The 25229-nt window shown below is 42.4% G+C and overlaps 1 protein-coding gene across 1 annotated transcript; it reads right to left on the reverse strand.

Moving 5' to 3' along the window:
• Nucleotides 1-990: 990 nt before the first annotated feature.
• On the reverse strand, nt 991-23537 carry LOC136768088 (nuclear RNA export factor 1-like). Its single transcript, XM_066722143.1, has 22 exons — nt 23435-23537; nt 17812-18005; nt 13349-13499; nt 5606-5705; nt 5491-5536; nt 5291-5374; nt 4998-5102; nt 4797-4877; nt 4593-4662; nt 4401-4489; nt 4153-4260; nt 3935-4044; nt 3672-3708; nt 3508-3576; nt 3348-3403; nt 2818-3173; nt 2343-2458; nt 2154-2196; nt 1915-1987; nt 1623-1805; nt 1382-1442; nt 991-1301 (listed from the first exon to the last, which is right to left on the reverse strand). Exons 1-22 carry the CDS (start codon nt 23535-23537, stop codon nt 1266-1268), a joined length of 2271 nt encoding a protein of 756 aa, XP_066578240.1. The 3' UTR covers nt 991-1265.
• Nucleotides 23538-25229: the final 1692 nt, after the last annotated feature.

The raw sequence follows: 25229 nt of genomic DNA on the forward strand, positions 1-25229 counted from the left end.
CCTATTGTGTATCTGAAGATAAAAAATGTCTTCTCACAATCCCATCCTTAGATATTTTCACTTCCTGTGAGGGGAGAGCTCTGACTTAACCTGTATTTGTTCTCTTGTAATAAACGTGTTACTACTCCATCGGGGTGTCCTGAGAATTCATGAAACCACTTCACAATTGTAGGGGGAAAATGGACCTTTAATATTTTTTAAATATTTTCAGGGAGTTGTCTGGCTTTGATTGTGGGATACTCTATATGTTTGTGCCTAAAAAGTCTGTTTTTACTTTAGTGGATGAAAGAGAAATCAAAATCCTATGGGGTTGCTCAGTATAGTGTATATTATATCTCTTTACTGTTGGCTGCACTAAACAACTAGTAATATATGATCAAATCATGATTCAAATGTGAAAACATATATAGGAACAGGAAGGAGCAGTACACACAAAGAATAACCTGTCTGTGGGCCAGAACTGTCACAGAGAGGCACATGTAAAAGAGTGTTTCCATCCCGGTGGGGAGAGAAGGACAGTGGCAAAGTGAAAATGGCAGTGGAGGGCAGCAGGCTTTTCCACTACAGTGACAATGACGGATCAGTCTATTACAAACCTTCCCTTACCAACTACAACACTAAATAATTTGTGGGTGGAGAATCAATAAGAGCTCATGCAAATCAGTGGTCATAGAATAAGGAGACGTACATATTGTGTGTATGTTTTATGTCTCCTTATTCTATTACCACTGATTTGATTGCATAAGCTCTCTATGATTCTCCACCCACAAATTATTTAGTGTCGTAGTTGGTAATAGAAGGTTTGTAATAGACTGATCTGTCTTTGTCATTGTAGTGGAAAAGCCTGCTGCCCTCCACTGCCATTTTCACTTTGCCACTGTCCTTCTCTCCCCATCGAGACAGAAACACTCTTTTACATGTACCTCTCTGTGACAGTTCTGGCCCAGAGACAGGTTATTCTTTGTGTGTACTGCTCCTTCCTGTGTCCTATATATTTTTTTTTGTGGGTGGGGACACTGCTATGTTGAGTGCAGCCAACTTAACACAATACACACTGCCGAGGGTAACATACGCACAGAGACCCACCGAGGGGCCGGGGGTGCAGTGGGGCTTCCATGGGAATATCAAAGCAGGGAAAAGGGTTCAAAATATGACATAAAAAAGGTCCATAATAAAAACAATGAGGAGTGAGAGAAGGGGTCTTCATAAAGGGGATCTTCACTGCAGAGATATCATTGCATCTGTCTCTCTCTCCATTTCACTCTTCACTTGAAAGCCACATCTGGGATCTTCCTTTGAGTCTGAAGAGAAAGAGAGAGAGTGAGCAACAAAGAGTATGAGAGGAAGAGGGAGAGGGAGAGTGAGTGTAAGAGAGACTGACCTTGAGCTGGGTGAAGATCTGTGAGGCTCTGTTGAAATCCCATGCATTGTCCTGTAGACACCTGCAACAAGATCTCTACTGTGAACAACACTCAGCACACACAACACACACACTATAGTATATAATCGACACACTGCTGTTAACACACACTATTGCAAATGTCAATGTGGTGCAGTGGTCAGTGCGGTCAGCTGTGTCAGTGGTCCCTGTCCCACTGTGGTCAGTGTCCAGCAGTACATACTTCTGTGACCACTCCAGGTTCATGCGGGACCGCGTGGAGAAGATGGACAGCATCTTTTGCTGCTTAGCAGTCAGTCTGGGCACGGAGCTGCTGGGTGGCATGGGGGCCAACGTGGCGAACGCCCGTCTGATCATCTCCGGCTTCGCATTCCGCACAAACAGCTCATCGTTCACAATACAGAGCCTGAGAGATGGAGAGAGAGAGACCGAGAGCTCATCATTCACTATACATGGCCTGGAGTGAAGGACAGGGGGATGAGAGGCAGAGGTGAAGAGATGAGTGGAGCTCTTACCCAGAGTTTGCTGCAGGGACTGTGATGAACGTGCGCGAGAACATGCGCACTGAGTCTCCAGACTTCTCGTTCACTGAGAGAGGGAGAGGAGAGAGAGAGAGAAAGAGTCAGTGCCAGACACTGCGGGATAGTAGAGTCCTCCCATCTTCCTTCAAACGGTATAGTCCACTATAGTACAGTCTAGTGCAATTTGCTGTAGTCTAGCTCAGCAGAATACTGTCCAGCCCCACCCCACTCACCTTCTTTAAACACTCCAGTGACGGTGAAGGACAGTATCTTTTTCTGGAAGAGAGAGAGACACCTGTCAGTCAATCCATCAATCACTGAAACACTCCCTCTCTCACACACACTGTGACACCCAGAGAGAGCAAGAGAGACAGACAGACAGAGAGAGACACGCAGACACACATGGGTCAGTGGACACTCACAGTGCTGGTGTGGACATCCACCACGAAGGAGCTGGGGTCGTGCTGCGTCTTGGGCAGCTCGTTCAGCAGGGACACCACGCCCTGGCGTGTTTGCTTCTGCAGATGGAACCACGAGGCTGTAGCAGGAGGGGATGGAGGGACATGTTAGAGGGGCGCACAGGAGTCCACCTCACTGCACACGCCATTGGTACTATAGCCACCATTTGCACTATCAATGGCTTGCACTGCAGCAGATCAGCTTGTATTGTACATAACTTGCAACCTGCCATTATGCTGTGTATATTATGTGGAATGCTGACATATTCTACTGAATACATTAGTCCTGTGAATTTGGACTGTGTCCATTTTACTGTATACACACACACACACACACACACACACACACACTATATACAGCTTGCACTTACTGTAAATACTGTAGATCTATTGTAGTGTATTTTGCTGGATTAGTGTTGTTGATGTTGTGGTGTGTGTGTGTGAGTGTGTGTGTGTGTGTGTGTGTGTTCAATGCCTGTGCACTTTCTGTGTTCCAGCACAATCACACTCACTGGGGTCTTTCGGTTCTTTGACATTGGAACTGGTCTTGTAACCTTCCAGACTGCACCTGTACACAGAGCAGGAGAGAGAGGGGTCAGCACTGTCACCCTGACCACAGTGAACTGACTGACAGACACACACAGAGGCACACACACATACAGAGTCGCACACACACTCTTGTGGTACCTGTAGGGGTTCTGAGAGCAGAAGGGGTAGCTGAGGGAGAAGGTGGCTGCGTCCTGATATGCCTCGAGGAGCAGCCATCTGTTCCCCGAGTCGTACACTTTGTAGTACCTGACAGACACACAGACAAACAGATGCATTAACACACTGTAATAGCAGACAGACATATTAACACACTAAAACCAGACTGACAGACACATTGCACTCTAATAGCAGACAAGGAGGACTTTGATATAAAGACAGACACAAATAGCTACACAAACAATATCTGACTTAGTCACTCACTCCTGCAGGAAGTGCTGAATCACTCTTTTCACCTTCCTACCCACAGAAGTACTGCCCTGTAGAGAGAGAGGGGCAGAGTGTTAGGCAAACCCATCCTCACTCGGGGACATCAGCTGTAATCTTTATAGGGGGCATGGAATCGTGGGGGGCTGTCACTCACCTTGCAGGCCAGGAGTGTTGTTGGGGAGTCAATCTCAAATGTTATCAGTCTGGGGAGGACATGACCATCCTGACAGAGAGACAGAGATGTTAGTGTGCGTGTGGTTGTATGTGTGTGAGTGTCAGAGAAAGTGTGTGAGAAGTGCGTGCGAAAGTATATCTTACCAGCCTGAGCAGTTGGGGGAACTTCTTTCTGATGGCGCTGTCAGACAGGGAAACAGAGGAGAGCAGTGTGACTACAGAACCACAGAGCAACACTCTCTCACACACACACACACACACACACATATACACACATATACACACACACACACACACAGCCACAGAGCAACACTCTCTCACACACACACACACACACACATATACACACATATACACACACACACACACACACACACAGCCACAGAGCAACACACTCTCTCACACACCTGATGTACGATGGCTGGTCTTTGAAGTTTTCACACATGGGGTTGTGCTCCAGCCACAGCTCCTCCAGCTTGAAACCCTTCACCTTGTCCAGAACCCTCTCTGACTTCAGCTGGACACGGGGACAGACAGGACAGAGGGGCAGTATGTAGTCAGTGGGCAGGTGTGGACAGGGGCAGCGCGGGGGTGGACAGGTGCAGCTCACGGGTGGGACTCTTACCTCGTTGTGGGAGAGGTTGAGGATCTTCAGGTTGGGCACTTTTCTCACCAGCTCAGAGACTTCGTCCAGTTTGTAGAGTCTGTTGTTGCTGAGGTTCAGAGAGAGGAGCTGAGGGGAGGGGAGAGAGAAGGAATATTAATATGCCCCATCCTTGTAAGCTGAGGATGACTACTTCTCGAGTAAAGGAAACACCCACCCCACCCCACAAACCGCCGTGTCCCCAGTGCAGGCTGGTTGCTATGGCTTACCTCAGGGATGTTCTCCTCGATGATGTCATTGACGTCCTGCATGCCGCACGTCCTGTTCAGAATCACCTCGATATTCCGAGACGCCAGGTCTGAGAGACAGGGGTGGATTAGAAGGGTGACTGTGAGAGTAACACAGTGTGAGAGATTGAGAGTGTCAGAGTGAGAGAGTGGGCAGTGACAGCGTGTGCTTACCTGGGTCAGTGCGAATGCTGCTGAGGTCCAGAGCTTGCGGAGAAGCATCAAAACGCTTACTCATACATTGCTGGAGAGAGAGAGAGAGAGAGAGAGAGTCAATTGGTCAATGGTGGCTATTTGATGACCTGCGTCAGGAGCAGTCGCGCATCTACTGTGATATTGCGCTGTATGCTTTAGTGTACGTCCATCCGTCTGTCTGACCTTCAGTTGCTCCAGGTCCTCCGGCTTCAGTCTGTGCAGCACGCTGGGGGGCGGGGGGCTGCGGTTCATGACGATGTACACCTGCGGGGAGGCGGAGCGACAGAGCGGTCACACCCCTGAGCCGATTAACCCTTAGGATTAACCCAGAGACCAACAGACAGAGAGACAGACAGAGAGACAGACAGAGAGAGCTCTGCTCACCTTGTGTCCCTCAGTGGCAGTGATTTTGCCGGACACTTTGCACAGCGCGTTGGCTGTGGAGGCGTCATCCACGTAGAACACCACCCTATTACCCTTGTAGTGATACTGGAGAGAGGGAGGGAGGGAGGGAGAGAGGTCAGTACACAGTCCCACACACAGAGAACAGCTGTATTCATCGCTTTAAAGCCGCCTCCTCCTCTGTCACATGGTGCAGATGTCGGTTTCTGTCACCGTGACTCGCTGTGCTGTCCTGGGTCACAGACATAAACACAGGCTGAGAGAGCAGGACTCACCTGTACTGGGATGAAAGGCACGGTGCACAGGCCCCGCAGGGCGGTCAGCAGCAACGACTTGTCGTACTTCTCCCTGCAGAGGATCTGGAACCGGAGAGAGCAGCACAGTCAGCGCACAGCAACACACACACACACAGTCACCCACACACAGTGTCACTCACACAGCCACACAATAACTTACACTGCTCTGCTCTACTCACCGTCACTTTGAACCAGCTGCCTCCCCGGTCACGGTCGCAGTGATTCCTAATGAGAGGAGAGAGAGATGGTCACACAAGTCCCACAGTGGAGCCACAGCAGGTTACAGTCACTCACAATCTCCTCAGGGGGTTGCTGCTGTACTCCTTCAGCCTGGCCCTGCGCATAGGGCCTCCTGCGTCCAACAGGTCTCGCTGACAGCCATTGTTCAAGTACACTGGAGGGAGAGAGAGGATGAATCAGAATAATGTGAAATAAAGGTGCTTTCAATATCTGCCATATACATAACAGCAGCCTTGGAATAACACTGCAGCCCTGTATTTCTATCATTCCTGCCATGTGTGATAATTGGGACCAATTGTATCTTATATCCCTAAATATGTTTCACAGCCACCAGCTTCACACAGACTCTAAGTGTCCTCATTATTATAATTATTAATAATTATAATATTGTAGGTTAGTTCCTTCATCAGCTAAATATTATTCATTTCTTGGCAGACAATTTACCGTTTAAACAAACATCACCAAAGTGCAAATCAATACAAATTCCAATTCAAGCAAAACTGCCCCCTCAGAGTAAAACCCTGATCGATCTGATTTGCACAAACAAGCCAGAAAGTGACAAAAACATATCATTTATGAACCGGTTTGTCTGACCATAACATGATCCTGATTGTTAGAAAATGTATGAAAACTGTTTCCCCAATTTATTCTATAATGAACATGAACTGGGGAATGCAGGTATTCCTAAGAATGAAATGCAATTATTTAAATCAAACTAGAGAATATTGATTAACTTAGCTTAATAAAGAAATCCAATGCAATCAATGAAATGTTTCTCTACCATAATCAAATAAGGATATTTGTCAGTTATGCTTATTTTATAGTTAAGATTGAGACAGATGAGATAAAGGAGCTTAATGATTTTTATTTTTTAGGTATCACATTGGATTCTCAATTGAAATTTGATAAACATGTTAAGACACTTGGCAAAACCATGAAGGCAAATTTAAATTGTTTCCGAATGTTAATATATTATATCCCTCTTAATGCAGCTCAGTTGTTTATGCTTGCCATGGTATTCTCACATTTATTATTATTATTATTATTATTATTATTATTATTTTTTTTTTTTTTTTTTTTTCTTTCTTGGCAGACACCCTTACAAGGCAACTTACAACATAAGTGCAATACAATTTATCTTATTTCATTACAGTATGGATCCAAGGATCCCAGGCAACAATTTAACCTTTGGCATTATTATATTAAACATTAGTATTTAGTAAACATATATTGTGCCAACTTGTTTTAAAACTGAGTAGTGATGGAGTTGCCACACGAATCTTGGTGAAGGGCAATTGCAGAGTGGCACAACATAAAAATTTTGGTCAATCATCTTTCTCTATGAAGGCACACATCTGTGGAATACTTTACCAACTGAAATGAAAATACAAACAGAATTCAAGGATTTTACCACAAATGTTAAATGATGGATTAATCATTGATCCATATGGATATATGTACATATAAAATATGCATATGTATGTGCATATGTGCGTGAGATATGATCAGTAAACATGGCTAATGTGACCACACGGTTAGCAATGATAACAGTTGTTTTGTAAGCAAATGCGCTTGTGTTTCAAAATACTTTTACTGTCTTTCTTAGTATTCAAAATCTCTGTAAAGACTCACATTCGGCTCGGCAGTGCCTCTGGCAGTCGGCATCAGTCATTGCAATCCAGCGCGACATGTTTGCAGCTCGTCGGTCGGTCTGTTCTGTGCGCAGAATCAGATCTGCAGCCTCGGCGGCCCGGGTTGCTAGGTTACCGCACACAAGCGTCTTCCTTCATTATGACGTCATTGAGCTAAATAACTTCATCCTCTCCTGTTTTACTGTACTGTGTCTAAAGACAGGGTGACCAGATTTTCAAAAGTACAAGCCAGGACATTTTGAAAAAATATGTATAAAACATATTACAGCACTTAGACGTATGGTATTGTTAAAAAATACATAAAATAAATATTACTTCCCAGATGTCTGCTGCTGTTTCATCAAGTTGCCTTGGCATGGCATTTGCAACAATAACAAATGTGTGTGACTTCTCCCTGCATCATGATCCCGATTATAGTTATTCACAATCATTGAAATTGGTTTGGTGGACACAATATCCCAAACCATTAGTTTAGGTTCCAAAAGAAAGACTATTTCAACAAAAGTATAAGCACACTGGTTTTCACACAAATTTCAGATTCATGAAACTGTTTTTTCTAACCCCCAACACACAGTTCTCTACATAAAGCACAACCTTCATCAGTGACACCTAAGAACAGAAGAAAGTTTACAAACGAGAGGAGGCCATTCCACCCATCGTGCTCGTTTGGAGTCCATTAATAACTAAGTGATCCAAGGACCTCATGTGTTCATGTAGAAAGCACCGCCATTCAATATACCAAACTCCGATCACTAAAACTCAACACTATTAACACACTGTCCTCCAGGTGCAAACACTATTAAACTTACATTTCCAATCAGCAATCAGAACTTTGGCATGGATGAAAGGCCCGCAGACTCCACAGAGACTCCATAATAAAATAAAATCAAACAAGTATTCAGAGCTATTTAAATGCATTTTCACAGTAATAATACATTAATTAACAGGTCGATTTCCTAATTATTGAATGTGTTTCGGTGAGCTCCCCTGTGTTTTGCAGCATCACTCTCTGTGCAGCTGTCAGCCACCATGGGTCCTCCAGCAACATGCCATCCTTGGCCCATATCACACAGGCCACCTACTCATATTCCTTGATGGTCCACTGCATGCTCTGCTCCAACAGGAGCAAAGGGAGCCAGGGGTGTTTCTCTGCTTTTCAACATGTCCTCTGTTTGTTGTTCTTAGGAAGCTGGTTGCTGGGTGTCCTGCTCTCTGACACTGATTTTATTTTCAGGGTAAAGCACTGTAAGAATAAGACGCACACAGTGCAGCTGGAAAACTTCCTCCTGGGTCAAGCCAAGCTGGCCATCCAGTCACCATACCAGTCATGACAGCAACAGGGTAGAAGTCCTTCAGTGTGTTAAAACTGTTCAAAACATGTGACAGAAAAAACACTTTATGGGCTCACCTGTACATACATAAGGACTCACACTAATGTATGGAGATGTGACTGATGAATTTGGGCATCACGACAGGAGACTTGCATTCATAGAAACTGATACATCAGCGTTGGAAACAGCTTATTTCCAATGAAGACGCACATTTATAGCAGGTGCATAAATCGCAAGTTGCACATCCTCCCCTGTTTCAATTCTCCACTGAAATAGATGATTTGGATGACAAGCACCAGAAACCACATCTTTTGTTTGCGTAATGTCGGCTGACGTGATCTGTCCCCGGATGTGTCCCATATGATGTGTGGTTGTGAAGCAAAGATGTGTTTGAGTCAAAATAGATATGATTTTCGATAATAAGTAGCTCATATTCCTTGTGTCTTATATTCATCCAAAGTTAGAGATTTTAAAGCTGCACAAGGACTTTATGTGTTCGATACACACAGAATCACTGCACTATTAACTCGCTGTTTAGCCTGCAATTAACCCTAGACATGTCAGATAAAGTCAAAACTATTTAAACAATATAAAGCATAAACAGTATAATACAGAAGTGCGCTGTAATGTAGGTATACAGTATTACTGCAGTTCTTACACTAACGTGTTGGTGAGAAAAGTATGAATCCGATATTGTAGCAGCAAAGACAGTGCCGCTCGGGCTGATGTGGGTGAGGCTGTCATTATCCATAACAGCCATATATCCATTTCCATATATATATATATATATATATATATATATATATTTTTTTTTTTTCCAATGGCAGCTCAACTCGCTGATTTCCAGAAGCCATTTTCCTGTCACGCTTTACGCACAACTCACGTAATACGTCCGAGCCAGGTGTGCGAGTAAACGCTCAGTGCGCATGTGTGGCATCGGATGTGCGCAGAGAGAGTGAGTGTCTCAGTGGATGAGCTAGTGAGCAGCACAGTATTGCAGTGTGTAGTAGGCCTATATATCGGTTCAGTGTATGGTATAAACTACCGGTCAAGTTTAATTTGTTTTGCTTTATTATTTAAAAATAACTTACAATAGTTATCCAAAGACAATAGCAGACCAAATCTGGAACCATTTATATTAAGGTTCCATGAATTAAGAAAATTGCATTTTTTCTCATAAATGATTCAAAATTAGTGAACTAATTAGCAGACATTTTAAAAGGGTTGAATGTTGTATTACAGTGACAAGATTTAATGTGTGTAGCTGCTTAATCACACTGTTTGTCTACAAACTTCCTTAAGTAAATCTTATATATTGTAGTGCCTTCTCCCTGCCAAATGGCACTTTGCTGAGAAGGGGAGCTGCTCTGGCATTAGCATAAGCGGACAGAGGCATGCTGGGAGCAGCCCTTCAAAGGGAAACAGACCCTAGTGGTATGGGTTGGACTTGGGGGTTCGCCGACTTGTAAATGATTGTGTGGATGCTATTACTTGTCTGAGTTGTCCTGTGAGTCCCCTCTGAGTCCCCTCTGGTGTGCAGTGTGCAGTGTGCAGTGTGCAGTGTGTGTGTGTGTGTGTGTGTGTGTGTGTGTGTGTGTGTGTCTCTCTCACCCTGGATTTGTCAGAAGGAGCCTGGTATATTCCCCCAGCCCGTGTCTCTCTCAGTGTACAGTTCTACATGTTCTTGAAAGAGCTAGTTGAGCAGACATGGCAATAAATTAGTTTTTTGGTTCCTAAGTCAATGTTTTTTGCTTTGAACTTGTTCTGCGGAGTATGTGCTACAATATGTATAATTGCTTTCACTCGTCACACACTTAGCTTTTACAGTCCAAAATGCAAGACCTCATTTATTGTACAGTGAGGGAAAAAAGTATTTGATCCCCTGCTGATTTTGTACGTTTGCCCACTGACAAAGAAATGATCAGTCTATAATTTTAATGGTAGGTGTATTTTAACAGTGAGAGACAGAATAACAACAAAAAAATCCAGAAAAACGCATTTCAAAAAAGTTATAAATTGATTTGCATGTTAATGAAGGAAATAAGTATTTGATCCCCTATCAATCAGCAAGATTTCTGGCTCCCAGGTGTCTTTTATACAGGTAACGAGCTGAGATTAGGAGCACTCTCTTAAAGGGAGAAAATCTCAGCTTGTTACCTGTATAAAAGACACCTGTCCACAGAAGCAATGAATCAATCAGATTCCAAACTCTCCACCATGGCCAAGACCAAAGAGCTGTCCAAGGATGTCAGGGACAAGATTGTAGACCTACACAAGGCTGGAATGGGCTACAAGACCATCGCCAAGCAGCTTGGTGAGAAGGTGACAACAGTTGGTGCGATTATTCGCAAATGGAAGAAACACAAAATAACTGTCAGTCTCCCTCGGTCTGGGGCTCCATTCGAGATCTCACCTCGTGGAGTTTCAATGATCATGAGAACGGTGAGGAATCAGCCCAGAACTACACGGGAGGATCTTGTTAATGATCTCAAGGCAGCTGGGACCATAGTCACCAAGAAAACAATTGGTAACACACTACGCCGTGAAGGACTGAAATCCTGCAGCGCCCGCAAGGTCCCCCTGCTCAAGAAAGCACATGTACAGGCCCGTCTGAAGTTTGCCAATGAACATCTGAATGATTCAGAGGAGAACTGGGTGAAAGTGTTGTGGACAGATGAGACCAAAATCGAGCTCTTTGGCATCAACTCAACTCGCCGTGTTTGGAGGAGGAGGAATGACCCCAAGAACACCATCCCCACCGTCAAACACGGAGGTGGAAACATTATGCTTTGGGGGTGTTTTTCTGCTAAGGGGACAGGACAACTGCACCACATCAAAGGGACGATGGACGGGGTCATGTACCGTCAAATCTTGGGTGAGAACCTCCTTCCCTCAGCCAGGGCATTGAAAATGGGTCGTGGATGGGTATTCCAGCATGACAATGACCCAAAACACACAGCCAAGGCAACAAAGGAGTGGCTCAAGAAGAAGCACATTAAGGTCCTGGAGTGGCCTAGCCAGTCTCCAGACCTTAATCCCATAGAAAATCTGTGGAGGGAGCTGAAGGTTCGAGTTGCCAAGCGTCAGCCTCGAAACCTTAATGACTTGGAGAGGATCTGCAAAGAGGAGTGGGACAAAATCCCTCCTGAGATGTGTGCAAACCTGGTGGCCAACTACAAGAAACGTCTGACCTCTGTGATTGTCAACAAGGGTTTTACCACGAAGTACTAAGTCGAAGGGGTCAAATACTTATTTCCCTCATTAACATGCAAATCAATTTATAACTTTTTTGAAATGCGTTTTTCTGGATTTTGTTGTTGTTATTCTGTCTCTCACTGTTAAAATACACCTACCATTAAAATTATAGACTGATAATTTCTTTGTCAGTGGGCAAACGTACAAAATCAGCAGGGGATCAAATACTTTTTTCCCTCACTGTATTCACTTTTGTAAATTGGAATTTGTAAAATGTATTATGCTTTGAATTGCACTGTATTATGTAAACTCGAATTTGTAATGTTTTATGGCTTGTACTGAACTGTATTTTTGCACTTTGTATTGCACTTATATTTTGTATGTGTCTGCCAAGAAATAAATAATAACAATAATAATTCAATCTCTGCAGCACAGGTTATTCAAAGGGACTTAGATCATATTCAGTTGTGGGCCGACACCTGGCAGATGAAATTCAATGTGGACAAGTGCAAGGTATTACATGCAGGTAACAAAAATGTCCACTATAATTACACTATGGGAGGAAGAACTAGATGAAGTAACGCATGAGAAAGACCTAGGAGTCTACATGGACTCCTCACTTTCTCCATCCAAACAGTGTGGGGAAGCAATAAAACAGGCAAACAGGATGTTAGGGTATATTGTCAAAAGTGTAGAATTGAGAACAAGGGCAGTGATGTTCAGACTGTACAATGCACTAGTTAGAGCTCATCTGGATACTGTGGACAGTTCTGGGCTCCACACTTCAAGAAAGATATCGCTGCTCTAGAGGCAGTTCAGAGGAGAGCAACCAGACTTATTCCAGGTCTGAAGGGAATGTCCTACTGAGAGACTGAGGACCTGAACCTTTTCACCCTAGAACAGAGGAGACTACGTGGGGACTTGATCCAAGTCTTCAAAATCATGAAAGGCATCGACCACATCAAACCAGAGGAGCTTTTCCAGATCAGCAGGGACACACGCACCCGGGGACACGAATGGAAATTGGGCTTCAAGGCATTCAAGACGGAAAACAAGAGACACTTCTTCACACAGAGAGTCGAACAAACTCCCCAGTGATGCGGTTGAAGTGACAATTTGGGAACATTCAGAAATAGACTGGATAGGATCCTTGGATCACTTAGATATTAATGGACACCAAACGAGCATGATGGGTCAAATGGCCTCCTCTTGTTTGTAAATGTTCTGATGTTCTTATGTTCTTATGTATTTCCCAGGTTCCGCCTTGGCCTCCGTGTCCAGGTGTTACACAGGCAGTAGATTTAATCTCCCACAATGGGTAACACACAACTCCTTCACTAATGTAATCCACAAAATCAAAACAAAGCATTCATCAGAGAACAATTCAGACAATCATTTCTATTAAATTTATCAGACCTGGATTTTAACCTTTATTTAAAAACCTTTATTATTAAAACAAAAAACTATAATTACAATGAAATTGAAAGGGGGGTAACTGATGGTTGTGTATGGTTTGGGTATAGGGGGCTGGTGAGGCTTAAATGCCAGGGCTGAATTTTGGTCCCAGTCCACCCCTGAGGCAGAGCATAGAGAGAGAGGGCGGTGCAATATCGCAGTACAGCACCGCAGCCTGATGTGTGAGAGAGCCTGTGTGGGCGAGTAGTCGGGAACGATGGTGGGCAGAGAGAAGATCTCGTTCCCCAGGCTGCCGGGTCTCGGGGTCACTGAGGTGGGAGCTGCCATCCCGGGGGCAAACGTCTCCAGCACACTCTAATGAGTGTTGGCACAGACAGGGAGGGGTCTGAGACCAACGTCTTGCGCAGCTTGGCCTGCAGCTCACTGGACAGAGCTAACACAGAGAGAGAGGGGTTAATACAGAACAGACACCCTGACTGCCTGACACTAAACTGAGAGGGGGGTTAATAGAGGACACACAGATTATACAGTTTCCAGATAAAAACTGGTCTCCCAATACGCCACGCCCCTCCTCTCTAACCCCCCCTCTCACCTGAACACGTCAACGTCAGAGCTGGAGTGTCCCCAGACTCCCTCCTGGGCTCCCCTCACTCGACCCCTATCACCAACCTTCTGTGATACTATTTATACCAGAGACCCCTGCCATCAGCCAACTGTGTCCACTTTCTGTGAATCAGCGCACCCCTCAAGAGCATTTAGGGAGCCTGGACTTGTCCCAAACTGTGGAATATTACCAGGGTGGAATTGTAAAGTTTTATTCTTTACAAATTGGATAATTTGGAATAACCAATGAATATTAATTAAATACTGATTATATTGTCTACTGAATAACCCACAATATAGCTAATGAATAGATATGCCAAACCCTGTGGTATATTTCTACCTCACCACTTCTGTATCCTTGTGGAAAACTCTCAAAAACAACAGCAAGGTTTTTTTTATCAATATATCCATGTCTACCTCCTCAACATAAAGTGTCAAGGCAAGGGAGATCATGTGTTTTGAGAACTGAGTGTCTCTGTCTGCTACAGACTTCTCAAGACACATTCAAAAAATCAGATGCACACAGACCCTGTATGAGCCAAAAAGTTCAATATACATGCTGATCAATTCTAGTAATTCTTATACCACTGGAAGTCTTTGGGGTTAGTCTCTACCAACCTTACACACCGACTTGGTGCAATGTTTGCTTCTTGGTAGATTTGCTCAAGCTCTTTCAAGTTGCCTGGGGATTGCTTATGGACAGCAGTTTTTAAGTCTTTCCACTGATTTTCAATAGGATTCAAAGCAGGACTTTGACATTCACTTTCATATTCTGAAGCCACTCCAGTGGAGCTTTGGGATTTGGAAAACTGTCCAGCTGAAAGGTACATTTTCATCCCAGTCTTTAGCATCCTGAAACAGGTTATTTTTAAAAATTGTTATAAGTGTTAACATGGAGATGCCAGTTTGAGTTGCACTGCTGATAAAACTGTCCATCTGATTCTTGAGACATTGTTTGTTTTATCTACTGGCTTTAATGGGGTTTTGTTTGCTTCTGTCTTGCCCCCTATTATACAGGCTTGTTTTGTGAAGTGCTCTGGATATTATTGACTGATGCACATTTTCTCCCATCTCAGCCATTGAACTCTGAAGCTCTTTCAAAGAAATGTACTCAGCAGGACTTTACGCTTGCAGAACAACAGAAAAAGCCAGAGTTCTCTTAAGTTATCCTGAAAGTTATCCTGGCCAACTCTGTTATTGTAAGATTTGTTTTTCCTCTTCCTCCCCAGCAATGGCAAAAATTGAAACTTTAGTTTTGAGGCTATTAAAATAACCAAACCTGCTGCAGGGATTGCACTCAAACTTCAAACACTATGACAGAGGGCAGAACTCAAGAATCTGGCTAAGTGTGACGTCACGCCCTTATATGAAACTGTGTGCGACACGAACCAGCACAATAATTGTACCTGTTACAGGGATTCTGGTAATGGCTCCATGCATACCAACATTGATAATAATGGTAAGAAGAATATAATTAATATCAAGAAAAAAATAATAATAATAAAATATATACTGTATAAAGAAAACGATAATAAATCTATTCTGGGGCAATATTGTAAGTACATTAGTACACCATTTGATTATTGTTGAAGTATCAAATTGACTGCAAACCAATTAACCATTCCTTCAATTTAAACAAAACTTAGATTATTACACACATATAAAGTAAATAATAAGCAGATGCATTTCATTAAAGTCTCTTAAAGCTACATCTATCCTGTCTTGACCCTTAAATATTATTCTCAACTGCAAAAACGTCGTTTCTTCAGATCAGATTCTTCAATTTTATATAAATGTGTCATGTAAAAGTGTATATTTCTCTATGTAAATCAGGAGACCTGATGGAATGTTTAATTATCAAAACTTATCAATTAGATATATACGAACTAACCACCTTGCTTAGTAAGGCAAGAATTGTAAACCTGTCACGGTCTCCCTGCTCCTACCTTAGTTCACCACCAGAGGTCTCCCTCTCCCGAGTACTAATCTAGTGCTTCTCCTATTCTCTATCCAGCACAACCAGTTTCTCCACATTCTTTCCTTCCAGGTGCACCTGTTCTGTCTTCCTCTTTTACCATTGGCTAATTACTCCTTCACCTAGTTCAAACCCTCTCCCCTACATAGTATTTAAACCCCTCTGTTTCCCAGCATAATTGTGAAGTCTTGCATTCTCTCCTGGATCAATTCTGAGCATTGTTTCTTGATTGCCTTATTGTGTATAGTGACTTCTTGCTTCCTTCTCTCGTTTACCCCTTTTTGGATCTCCCCACTAGCCTGTTCGCTTGATTGATTGACCTGGACTGTCCCTGTTTACTCTCTATCGGTTGCCCTTATCGGATTATCTGCTTCAACTCCAAGCCTGCACTTGGATCCTTTCCTTTGGTCCTTGAGGACGTTGCAAAACCTAAATAAACTCTGGGAGTTTTTTAAGTTACACACCAATTGCAAGTCTAAAGTAGCTGTATGTGAGTTGAGAAAATACAACTCTCAGAGTTCATTTCAGCTTCTTGCATCGTCTTACAAGAGCTTTATCTCACACCCAACAGAAAGAACTGCAGCAAAGTAAAGGTACATTTTTACTATAGATTTTAGAAAAATAAGTGATTAATGCCATAGATGTGAAATCTACAAATTCAGTACCAATTCAGATTAGAATACAAATATGACTCAAATATAAACACTATAAGAGTTATCAGTCACATTTTAATAGCACTGTTAGAAACTGAAACTAACAGTTAATAATCATTCAAAAAAACATCAGAACACAATACATTGGAAAATCTATAAACTAAGTCATCCTGAGTAAGAATTCTGGAAGGGTCTGCTAATAATAATAATAATAATAATAATAATAAAGTAACAATAACTGCATCAGTATTGCACTGAAGTAGTGTACTTAATGTGTGGTACAGATTAGTGCCGTTCACTGCTGGAGAATGGAGTCAGACACAGAACTGTGTGAATTTCCAGACAAACACTGATGTCTAACTTCTGTGTCTGACAAAGATCTGCTCTGATCAGCTGCTTCACACTCCTGTCACTCAGTAGACAGAATGGACAGCTGACCAGTGTTTCTGATCAAAATGAATGTATTTCTTATAATCTGCACATTAAAAACTGACTAACATATCACCAAAAAAACAACTGTTTCATGGTAGTACTTTCTAGCAGTCGCAGGTGTGTCAAAGTCAGCAGCTGTCTTCTGGAAGTTCTTAAGAATGCTTACAATCAGAGCTAATTAAAATTACTGTGGTAGAGACTACTTTGTGGTTTGATTTGGACTGCCTTTTCTGGGGTGTCAAATGGAGATGTAGTCGTCCATGAATTACACCCCCACCACGCTGATTCAGAATTGTATTTTTCTGTTGACTCTGAAGAAAAGAGAATATGAGCTGGCTGACTGCTACAATACAATGATACACAGAGCATACAAGGAACTATTAACATAACTGTTTGTGTAATTTTAATTTACAATCCAATCCAGTACAGATTCTCTGTATTATGAATATACTGCTGAGATTTAAGGTTGCTTGCTTAATTGAAACTCATCCCACTCTGGGAGCTGCTGTGCAGTTTCTCTCCTGTGTGAATGCACTGGTGATATTTAAGGCTTGCTGCATAACTGAAGCTCTTCCCACACTGGGTGCAGCTGTGCGGTTCCTCTCCTGTGTGAATGCGCTGGTGAATTGTCAGACTTCTTGCACAATTTAAGCTCTTCCCACACAGGGTGCAGCTGTCTGCAGTGTGAAGATGGGCTCTCACCCCTCACTGCACTGTCACTGCCTCCACTGAGCTCCGTCCTCAAGTCAGTGTCACACAGTCCATCTACCAGAAGCTGTGGCTCCAGTTTACAGAGGCCTCCTGTAATAATCTCTATTCTAAGATTACAGAGTTCATCTTTCAAATCTGCATGCATTTCCCACTCCAGCTCACTGTCCTCTGTCTTAATGTGAACAGACGCAACACTGGGCTCACACTGTGTACTGGTAGAGTCTGGCTCAACACCAGCTGCACTGTGTCCACACTCAGATCCCAGTGCACTGAGTCCCTGTGTTGAACCCACAGTCTGTGTCTCAACCATGTGGCCAGACTCCAGTCCACTGAGCTCCATTTCACCGTGTCTGCTCCCGTGCTGCTCAGACAGACTCTTGTTGTCTTCAGTAGCTGTGGGCTCTGTGTCCTGCCTCAGACTGGAGCCCCACTCCTGCTCACAGGGCTGCTGCTCAGAGTCAGGGAGAGCACTGGCCTCTACAGCTCCTGAGGGAGGACAAGACAGGAGAGCAGATTAGAATAGGGGCATCCCGGTAATTCATCACGTACAATAAGTCACCGACATATTGCACATTCACTTGAAAATTACATAAATAAATCCCCAAAAAAGCTATTAATAAATCATACATAACAGATACAGTACGTATTTAATTAAGAAAATTAATCCCAGTCACTTACTGTCTCTTTTGATTTAGTTAACCATGGCGGGACACGCCTCTGACAAATATCCCTATTATATTGGCAGGGGATTTCAATCAGCTATTTGATCCAGTGTTAGATGCATCATACTCTTCACCCACACAATATCCCAAACTTACCCAATTTGTTAAGGAGTTTACCTCTGATTTATGTGTTTGCGACCCCTGGCAAGTTCAGCACCCCTCTGACAGAGATTATACTTTTTCAGGTAGACTTAAAACATAGCAGAATTGACATTATATTAGGATCTTGCAACATGTTGCACTACCGACAGTCCACATACATTTTAAAACAGGCTGAACAAATTGCTTCTATAGATGCAATCAAAGACAAAACAAAAAGGGTGGTTAACCAAAGTTAACCAAATTTTCAAATCATTCTACTCTCAACTTTATTCATCAGTCAACTTCTTTGAAATGCATTTTTATAGATTTTGTTGTTGTTATTCTGTCTCTCACTGTTAAAATACACCTACCATTAAAATTATAGACTGATCATTCCTTTGTCAGTGAGCAAACGTACAAAATCAGCAGGGGATCAAATACTTTTTCCCCCACACTATACATGTGCAGATAGTCTTACTTACCTGGGCGTTAAAATGTACAAAACCTTGTCACTAATCAGGAAACAAAACTTTGATAGTATGTTATCTAAACTGCAGTTAGACCTGAACAGATGGTTACCACTACAGATCACTCTTCATGGTAGAACATCTGTAATTAAAATGAATGTGTTGTCGCATGTCAAATTTGTATTCTCTGTGTTGCCTCTGTCACCACCCCCCCCCCCACGACTGAATACTTCTTATTGTCCTACAACATAAATAAAACCCCAATAGAGCTCTTAATCAATCATACTTAACAGATATAGTACTGTGGCAAGGAGGGGGTTAACATTCCCTCCCTGCCTGCTCATGGACTGCAGGTGCTTGGGGTCGATTGACACTAATTGATCAATCAACCCCAGCCACCTGCTATAAAAAGATGTTTCAGCCTCACATTAGGGGAGGGGAGTGTAGGAAGCAAGAGGTGTGCTGCTGTTTTGGGGGGGGGTTGCTACACTGCAGAAGTCAGGGACCAGAAGGTGTATGTCTTGTATCTTGTATGTCTTCCATTCACAAGTATTCATTGTCAGATCATACAAAAAATGTGGGATCATCGCATGGAAGCAACATGGAGGCGAACTCAAACACTGAGTCAACTGAGCAACAGGAGCAGCTTGTACCAAAGACAAATGCATTGTCCATCGATTGGACACATGTTGGCTTCAGTATGAAGACACCGAACAAAATGAAGTTAAATGTAAACACTGCAGAAAAACCTTTTCAACGACCAAAGGTAATACCACTAATCTGTTTCAACACTTGGAGCACAATCACGTTACCGACTATGAACAGTGCATGGCTCAAAAAAAGAGAGAGACTGACAAGCGCACAGCAACAAGAGCCTCCACAAGCAGGTGTCGATAACACAAGCATTTACAAATGCTACACAATATGAAAAGGATTCAAGAAGACCAAAAGAATTAACTGACGCCATTTGTTACTACATTGCAATGGATATGGCTCCCATAGCTACAGTGGAGCGCAATAGGTTTAAACGCCTCGTTAAAAATCTTGACATAAGATACACTGTGCCATCGCGACCATATTTTTCCCAAACTGCGCTGCCCAACATGTACAAAACATGTCGTAAAAAGGTAGCTGCTGAACTGAAGTCTGTTCAGCACTTTGCAGCCACATCTGATCTCTGGTCAAGTAGGACGATGGACCCATACTTGAGCCTTACTTTGCACTACATTGACGCTGCACAACAGATGCCTTGATGCCTATTTTCCAGTCGATCACACGTCAGAGATGATTGCATAGGGCCTGAAAGACATGCTTTCAGCGTGGGAACTCACAGAAGAGAGCCTCGTGGCCATTACAGCGCTAAAGTTGTCAAAGCTGCAAAGCTCAATGGATGGACATGACAGCAGTGTTTTGGAACTGCACATCAGCACATTTGGTAAATGCACATCAACTTAACAGACACAGTGCTATAATATCAATAATCTAATTGGGCATATCTGGGTGGTGACTGGCTGCTATATTCTTTGTTTGTATATGTCATAAATGATAATGTCTATATGTTTTTATATGACTTGTTTTTTATTCTCATTTTCTTTTCTGTGCTGATGTTCTTGTTGAGCACTTTGTTACATGAGTTTAAAAAGGTGCTATATAAATAATATTTTACTTCAGCACACTAAATAAATACTGTGACAACAATAAAAAACTGTTCATATAGCGCCTTTCTTAATGTTACAATGTGCTTCATATTACAATGTTACAATGTAAACTTCACATTACAATGTAACAAAACACTACATTGAGTCATCATTAGAGTAGACATGAAAAAATGCTCTAGAATTGTTATTTATCTGATATTATTTAAGTAGTTTAAGAAGTTTTTCAAAGAAAGTGAGTCAACTCCTTCAACTGTACCCACTTTGTAACTTCAGCAAACACTAGAAGCAGAGCTGAGCAGCTACTTGGTGTCCCCCCATGCTGGAATGGTGGAGAAAGCATCATGTACACTTTCCCACTCTAAGTAAGGTGGCAAAAAAGTATCTCTGTATACCAGCCACTAGCTCCCCATCAGAGCGGGTTTTCAGTTCAGGAGGAAACATTGTTACATGCCTCAGATCCTGCCTGAAACCTGAAAAGGTAAACATGCTAGTGTTTCTTAATCATAATCGAGGTAAAATGTTCAATTAATTGAGATTTAGATTTTAGGTCATATTGTCCAGCCCTAGTTATACATTACTTAGTGTATCACACTGATCAATCAAGCTATAACAAAATATATATTATTGAAGTGTGATGAATACATACAGCTGTGGAAAAAAATTTAGAGACCACTTAACGTTGATTTCTGAACTTGGAGTGGTGTCTTAATTTTTTCCAGAGCTGTATGTTGAGTTTAAATTCACAAGAAACCAAAAATACCAATTAGATAATTTTTTGTGACAGAACTTTTTCACTTCTGAAACCCTATCTGTCATCTGCTCTACTGCAGGGATGAGTTTAAGGAAAACATCAAGTTCTTTCAAAACTTACTTTTCTCAAAGCACATCTCTTATGACTGGGTCAGATGTTCATATACAGGGGGAGTCCTAGAAGTGCTCTTGGAAGGAATGAAAACAATGATACAGTTTTTAACAAAACAACAAGACTGTCTTGCAGCACAAGAGGCACATTTCAATTTCTCACAGAAAAAGACTAGTTGCAGCAGCTCACTATCTACTACATCACACTTATGAGTTTTTTCTTTACCTGAACTTAGAACAAGACTTGTAAACAATATTTGCCAGATGTACAAGCATGTGAATGAGCTCGTGGGTGAGACGGTTGAGTGTAGCACTGCAAATAAACACAGATGTACAGAATTCAAAGAAAAACAGCAAGGATAGGATCTTTGGTGGAATTGAGTTTCCAGCAATACAGTGGAGCCTCTATTTCCTCACGTCTTATAGAAAGCAACTCATTTACTAACTGTTCTGTAGCAGATCTTGCAGAGCTGCTCCCAGCAAAGACCTGAAAACACAACTAACACAGGAATCACAGGAGTCAGTGGCGTCATGACATTGGGGCACGGGGGGCACCTACATCTAGTGATACTAACTAGGCCAACAGTTGCCTCCAGAATTATTCACATCCTTAACAGACTACAGTGGGTTTTAGTGACACAAAGTGTGCATTCAGTAATTGTTACTTAAATGAATGACAACTACTTATTAAATTATAACATATATTAGAGCATATTCAATTTATTTATTTTTAACCCTGAGACTGTAGTATCAGCAGTAGCAGCACCAGTGAGGTTCAGAAAGGTAGGAGTGGTGATTATTGTTTAGGGTGACACAGTTAAAACAGAAACAGTACATCAAGACCAAATAAATGCTTTAGTAATAAAGTAAAGTTGATTATGCAAATGTAGCAGATGAGACGGGGTAGTCCAGGGGCATAAGTGGTTGCACCGGTTTGTGGACGATTGAGTCAATTAGGTCCTGATTGCCTGCCTTATAAAACGTGCAGTGGTTTTAGTGGTAGAGATTGCAGCTCGTAGCTAAATGAGGCAGTCCCTGTTGCAGCGCTTTCCCAAGTTTTCCAGTCGGTATTTCACCTGCGGCTTGGACGGGTGTGTGCAATATTTCCTGATCGATTGAGGAATCCAGGCGTTTAGTGTTTTATTTATTTTAAGATTGTATTTTGTGATCTCTTTGCGGAGTTAGTGAAATCCTGCTCTTGAAACCTGTATACTTATGTATACCCTTTAACGGGTTACTTGAGAAGTTTAGTGCTTGGTGTCTCTGACCACTAGATTAAGTTAATTTTATACTTACTTGAGATTTATGCACGGTGTGATTGGATTATTATGGTATGTGGTTTCTTTTTGAAGTTGTTTGGTTGTAGTGGTGATTGAGTTATTGTTGTTTTTGGTTGTTGTGTGTATCTTTTGGTTTTGTTCTTTTATGACCTGGGGGTTGACGGTTTTTTCGCCGGAGTGTGCCAGACCACATTTTACAAATTGTGGGGGGGATTTTGCCGCGGACCCCCTAGCACTCCCTCACGGACCCCTAGTTGTCCGTGGACCCCAGTTTGGAAAACTCTGCATGGCTGCGGGGAAACAGCAGCTCGTCTCTAGTGCAATAAACTGAGAGAGAGAGAGAGAGAGAGAGAGAGAGAGAGAGAGAGAGAGAGAGAGATTTCATCTGTGACTGAGCACAGTGAGGTCAAACACGCGTGTCAGGGATATGAGTGATACATGTCATGTACATATGATGGATACAAGTTTATGAGGAGAATGTCACCGGAACTTTAACAACCATTTTGTATATTCCAAGTAGTGACTTTAAAATGTCATAACTTTGAGCTAGATTATTGCTTTATATATAATAGTCAATCAGGAGAAGTAATCATCACATTTTTGAAAATGTTGGTGATATGACTGGTTTTGTCACTTTGATAACTTGCCTACTGCAGTTGCCATCCAGATGATGATAATGATTAGTAGTTAACTAATCTACAGTAGTTTGCCAGTTGTCCGCTAATGATGTTTGAGAGCCGAGGACAGGCGCTGTGTGAAGCGCTGGGACAGAGACATGCTGCTCGGGCTGCTGGGCGGACGCGGATGAAGCGCTCGGTCGCGCAGTGCGGACTCTCTCTGTATTACGAGCCTCAGAGGCGCTGTGTGGAGTCGCGGCCGAGTCTCTCTGAACAGCAGGTTGCTGCCGCTTTTCAGGATCAGATGAGCTGCTCCGCAGCTTGTGTCCCATCACCGGCACAAGAGTGAGCTCTGCGCTGTATGAGCGCCGGGATCCTCCCGAGGAAACAGATGCACCGTTATCTTCAGTGCGTCTGGAGAAACACAAACGGATCTCGCAGAACAGCTGTTTGCAGATCAGATTAGTTTGCTGACCATTAACATTAACTGGATTATTTTTAATGCTAATACAAAAAAATGCAGTACAGTATTGTGCTGTGCAGTGCAGTAGAGTACAGTATTGTGCAGTAGATTACAGTACAATATGGAGAGGTACAGTGCAGTAGAGTGCAGTATTGTGCAGTAGAGTACAGTATTGTACAGTACAATATGGAGAAGTACAGTGCAGTAGTGCTCTCAATACCCCCACTGTACTGTAATCTGCTTCAGCTTTCCTAGACACATTGTGTCTTTAACTTGATATGCAATCTTGTCGTCTCCCTGTTTGGGGCAGAGAGCTGTGCCTATCCCACCTGGCCTTCATCTCTGTGTTGTGTGTGTGCTCCACCGGCTGCCTCTTCTGAAACATCTGACCCTAGGCTACAAATGCATGTGTATTTTGTCAGATAGACACCCTGTTAGTGTTTGTTGTAGTATACACTAACTTGCAAAATAAAACGATTCCTAAATTGGCTTCATAAAGTAATTTTACCATTACAAATAGTATACATCCACGAATAAACACAACTTCACTGTAGTGCACACAGTAGATGCTATTTGCAGAAACATTCTACCACCTGTTGGATTTGTGTTTTTTTTCCCCTCACTATAGTTTTTCAAATGTTTAAACAAGTGAAATTCTATTCAAGATTTGTTTTTCTTCATACATTTTTCTCAGCAAACTTCTGCCATTAAAAGAAAAAAAAATGTTGAATCAATCTTCTACTTTCAAAATTAAAACAGGATAATGCACACACTTAAATACAATATATGTGCAATTGTACAGAGATGTACAGTGGCTCTCAAAAGTATTCACCCCCCTTTTCCACGTGTCATTGTGTTACAACATGAAATCAGAATGGATTTAATCAGCAGTTTTTGCCACTGATCAACACAGAAAATGGCCATTATGTCAAAGTGAAAAATATAATCTGCAAATCGTTCTCAATTAATTATAAATACAAAACATAGAAAATAAAAGAATAATGCATAAGTAATCACCCCCTTTGCTATGACCCAGATAGCACAGGACGTTGGGTCGACGTTGGCATATGGACAGCAGTCGACTAAATGCCGACAGATACGATATCAGTGCAACTTGTTTTACTAAATGGAGCTATATCACTTTAAAATGTCATACGTATGAATAATAATTATTATACATATATTTGATACTGTCAAAAATGTCCGCAGCTTCATTACTTGAAAGCGCTCGTGCACTCAGATGACGTCATAAGAACATAAGAAAGTTTACAAATGAGAGGAGGCCAATCGACCCATCGTGCTCGTTTGGTGTCCATTAATATCTAAGTGATCCAAGGATCCTATCCAGACTATTTTTAAATGTTCCCAAACTTTCAGCTTCAACCACATCGCTGGGTAGTTTATTCCAGATTGTGACGCCTCTCTGTGTGAAGAAGTGTCTCCTGTTTTCTGTCTTGAATGCCTTGAAGCCCAATTTCCATTTGTGTCCCTGGGTGCGTGTGTCCCTGCTGATCTGGAAAAGCTCCTCTGGTTTGATGTGGTCGATGCCTTTCATGATTTT

This window comes from Amia ocellicauda, chromosome 14, assembly GCF_036373705.1.
Source record: "Amia ocellicauda isolate fAmiCal2 chromosome 14, fAmiCal2.hap1, whole genome shotgun sequence".
NCBI lineage: Eukaryota > Metazoa > Chordata > Actinopteri > Amiiformes > Amiidae > Amia > Amia ocellicauda.

What these genes read in the sequence shown, in the direction of transcription:
- LOC136768088 (XM_066722143.1), bottom strand. Translation starts at nt 23,537, where the DNA reads ATGGGACACAAGCTGCGGAGCAGCTCATCTGATCCTGAAAAGCGGCAG. An exon ending in CAGCATTCGCACTGACCCAG is followed by an intron (nt 4,490 to 4,592) that starts GTAAGCACACGC and finishes CCTGTCTCTCAG; the next exon opens with ACCTGGCGTCTCGGAATATC. An exon ending in GACCAGCCATCGTACATCAG is followed by an intron (nt 3,709 to 3,934) that starts GTGTGTGAGAGA and finishes CCTGTCTGACAG; the next exon opens with CGCCATCAGAAAGAAGTTCC.